Here is a 4,033-nt window from a genome sequence, read left to right on the forward strand (position 1 = left end):
TCTGAAAAAGTCTTTTTTTTAATACAATGTTGTGAGGGCGGTCTTTCTCCCTGCAAGTCAAGTTTTTATATATATAATAATGTTGATCTTTTGGGAGATCTTCTGATCTTCATATGTCCTAGCCATATTCTTATTCCCCTCAAGTTCAACCCCCACCCACCCTCTAGCTCTTGTCTCGGTGCCTCTTTGCTGCCGATCCACCACCATAGCCACACCATCCCACCCTCCAGCTCAATTTTTGTTTCCCAATAAACTTATTCTCAATAAGACAAATGCAGATCATTGGATTCCTTCTTGGAATAGTACTGTCTCATTGAAGGATTTTCTGAAAGCATGTAAATATACTTTGTAACTAATAGAGAAGATATAGATATATATTTAGATATAGACAAAGATAGAGATAGTGTAACATCCACAACAAAAATATAGAGATATATAGAGTAAATTGATATAATTTTTAAGTGTTTATTTGGATGGTTTGTGCTTCTATATAAACACCTGGACAATGAATCCCAGAATACACACACAGCAACAATAATCCTCTCTTCCTCAAACAAAAAAAGGTATTGTCTTCATCATGGCTGTCGTCAAGAGCGACGCGCCAAGTTTATGTACTTGGCCGCCGCAGTTTCCTTGGTTATTGCCATTATGTCCACCACTTTTCCATCCAGTCTAGCTAGCAACTCATGTAAGCATCCTTCTTACTTCGCATTTACCTTTTAGACATAAGTTCATACAAATACATTAAATAAGTGAAGAAGCTAATCTCGTTTGTTTTAATATTAGGTGTAGGCTCCACAGGCCCATGCTCGCAGCCGTCACCAGTGCCGCCACCATTGTTTAGGTGCTTCTCCTCGAAAGATTGCAAGCCTACAGGCTGCCAAGATGTGTGCCAAGAGCAACACTATCCGCGAGAAGGCGCCCACTGCCGTTCGGTTGACAGCTGCTGCTGCAAAAACTTTTAGGCATTGCAAAATGCATCCGTTTGTCTGATGCAAAATCAATAAACATGCCTTTCAAGGTGCCCTGAAAATCATGAGAGCTCGAGGGTGGGTGGGGGTTGAACTTGAGAGAAGGGAACATTCTGCACTCCTTGACACCAATAGCTCTCTGGTTTTAACCTTTTTCGACATCCTTGACAAAAAAAAACTTGAAACTGAGACTTACAAGGCGCGCGTATCAAAAAAGAAAACATACATTGCTCTCACAAAAAAAAGGAAAACATACATCTAGTCAAGCGGACTTGCACCAAAACAGGCAATAACCCTCGGAGAGAGGGATGTGCACATTGTTGGATATATCTGCAGTTTTCTGAGTTAAATCAATCCAATAAATAAAAAACACTCACTAACATTGGGGATTAGAGTATATACAACAGTACACTGCTGCAGGGACCAGCCGGTGCTGAAGGCAGCGGAGTTTTTGGATTACGTAACCTGGCACAGGAGATCATCGTGCCCGCGTACTGCAGATTCGCCCCTGATAAATATTCTACCTTTTAAATCATCTCCTTCAGTGCAAACAATTGTTTTTAGTAGCATTTAAAATTTCTTATAAATATAAACATTTCCTGCATAAAAAAGTCTACCCATCTCCCCTCATTATGTCAATAATTAGATTCCTTATGGTGGAACATGTCTATCTAGAATCTAGATTCAATCTGACTTATCCGTAGGAATGCTCAATTCTGGACTAACTATTATTTAGTGATGTGCCACGTGCTCGTCAACAAAGGATTCTTGTGGTGACTACTGACTTCATCAGTACAGGTAAATTGGCAAATGGAGCAACCCCCCGGTGACCTTCAAAAAAAAAAAAGGAGCAACCCTCGAACAAACAGCGATGGAGCTGCACCCCCCCCCCCCCCCCCCCAACCCAATACTTGCTGCCAAGCGGTCGGAAGATTTCAGTTGTTCAGAGATCAACGTTGACGTGAAATCTATGGATATCGTGTTAAATGCTTCATTATAACAGTCTACAGCTATATTTGCATTTACAGCTAGTCGCCTAGTAAAACAAACAAAAAGGAAGTATTAAGCTATGTACGTATGACCATTTCTTGTGGTCACTAGTGCACTTGTTCTTGCAATATTCAGGTTCAGAACACATCTGGGGAGGGCAGGGTGAGCCTCTCGTCTTCCAGTAGCTGATATGGATCAATGTATGGCGGTGGCGACACTGGATTCTTGCTTGCATCATGCACAAAACTTGGTCCAAAGTACTGTAAGAAGAAAACCAGGGTCAAATGCTTTAGTCAATTCAAGTTTATGCAAGGCATTAGTACAAAAAAATGTCTGATAGGTAGAGTTGCTCTGCTTATCCCAGATAAGTAAGCAAAAACCCTAGACTGGTTGAAAAGAACAGGTTTTAGTGGCATTATTTAGAGCGCAAATTGTGACAACATTATTTGGAGTGCAAATCATATCGATTTTAATGCATTTGTTCAAGTAGGCTAGAACATAAAACCAGAATGATCAGTGTGATGCTCAATGCCAATAAATTGAAAACAGAGCACATATTGACCATAAAGCAGGCATGATAATGTGAAAGGCTATATTAGACAGGGCTTACCACATATAAACCAGCAAAGAGAGAAACAGTAACAAGAATCAGGGGCCCAAATGCCAGAAAGAAGGTACCGCCAAGTGACAATAGTAACTTTGCCCGTGGTACAAGGCCCTGAAAAGAAATAGATAATTGTATAAGCAGAAGACAAAGTGTTGATTATCTGATTACCACATCATTACTGAATTCATTATTCATACAAGATGAAGATTCTTCAGTACATAATGATAAGGTGAAAGAAAATCTTTGGTTATCTGATTTTATCACTACTGAATTAGCAGTTGCTACGAGATGAAAATTCTGCAGTAAGGGTGAGGGCGAAACAACCTGTTGATTATCTAATTAACATATATTGCTGAATTGATAGTTGACACAAGATGAATATTCTCGGGAACAGCAAACATATAGAGGTCTCCCATCAGTCTACTCTTGACATCAGTGCGTCATCTCTTTGTACTACTAGTAAGCCAGAACAGCAACCACTATTAGTTCCCTTTCCCTAATTAGTGCTTGCCTTGGACAAATTAAGCACTTATTAGGCCAAGCACTCACTTTTCCATTTTTCAATTATTACTACAAGTAGTAAATAAATAATCCAATCAAATTCATGGCTTATTCAGCTTTGCTGAGCTCAAAAGTTTGATCTTTCAGTTCAGGGGAAGCCAAAGATCGCAACTTTGTTCATGATCGCCAATCATAGGGTGCGTGAGAGAGGGAGTGGGCGGGATTGGGAGCGCACCTCGAGGCCTTCGCTGTTGAGCGCCATGGAGCGCTCCCGCTGGCCGTCCGCGGCGGCGCCACGATCGAACTCCGCCGCGGCCGCCACGCCGCGCTTCCTCCCCGCCCCCGCTCCCCCCTCCTCAGCCTCCTTGGCCTCCGCCGGCGTCGCGGACCCCGGCGCCATCCCGCGCCGCCGGAGCTCCCTGGCGAAGAGCGACTCCGGCGCCTCCTCCTCCTTCCCTTCCTCCCCGTCCCCGCCGGCCGCGCGGCACCTCACGCGCAGGCCCAGCCGCACGGCGCAACCGCGCGCCCGGGGCCGGAGAGACGGCGCTGGCGGGAGGAGGGCGCCGGGCCCCGCGAGGCGGATCACGGCCATGGCCATTCGCTGCAGCGTCGCCGGTGTCCCTTCGGGCGTCGCGTCGCGTCGCGTCGAGGCAGAGGCGGCGGGTGAGAGAGGGAGAGGACAAGTCGGGGTGAACTTGAGGTGGGGCTCGCTCCGCGGCGGGGATCCGGCCGTCGGTTGGGTCTTGGGAGTCGTGGCGGGGCAGGATGGAGGGCGGGGATCCGGCGGGGGCCTCGTGCGGCTGTGGAGGGAGGTGGTGGTGGTGGCGGCGTGCGGGGGAGCGGAGACAGGGGCCGGGAGCACGGGAGGCGGTGGGCGGGACACGTGTGCGGCGAGGGAGCATCAGTTCACAAAAATGAGAAAGAAATGTAAGCGTGCACGGCGGCACCAGCTTGGCCATTTGGG

General features: G+C 46.4%; 1 protein-coding gene and 1 long non-coding RNA gene across 2 annotated transcripts; both read right to left on the reverse strand.

Annotated features, from left to right (window-relative positions):
* Positions 1 to 411: 411 nt before the first annotated feature.
* On the reverse strand, positions 412 to 1,838 carry LOC120686132. The gene is made up of 2 exons (XR_005679990.1): positions 1,228 to 1,838; positions 412 to 1,134 (listed from the first exon to the last, which is right to left on the reverse strand). It is a non-coding gene; the product is annotated as an uncharacterized LOC120686132 (long non-coding RNA).
* A 72-nt stretch (positions 1,839 to 1,910) lies between these two features.
* LOC120686688 lies at positions 1,911 to 3,767 on the reverse strand. The gene is made up of 3 exons (XM_039968900.1): positions 3,305 to 3,767; positions 2,572 to 2,679; positions 1,911 to 2,221 (listed from the first exon to the last, which is right to left on the reverse strand). Exons 1-3 carry the CDS (start codon positions 3,665 to 3,667, stop codon positions 2,099 to 2,101), a joined length of 594 nt encoding a protein of 197 aa, XP_039824834.1. The 5' UTR covers positions 3,668 to 3,767; the 3' UTR covers positions 1,911 to 2,098.
* Between the last annotated feature and the right edge of the window lie 266 nt (positions 3,768 to 4,033).

The sequence above is a fragment of the Panicum virgatum genome, chromosome 8N (assembly GCF_016808335.1).
Source record: "Panicum virgatum strain AP13 chromosome 8N, P.virgatum_v5, whole genome shotgun sequence".
Lineage (NCBI taxonomy): Eukaryota > Viridiplantae > Streptophyta > Magnoliopsida > Poales > Poaceae > Panicum > Panicum virgatum.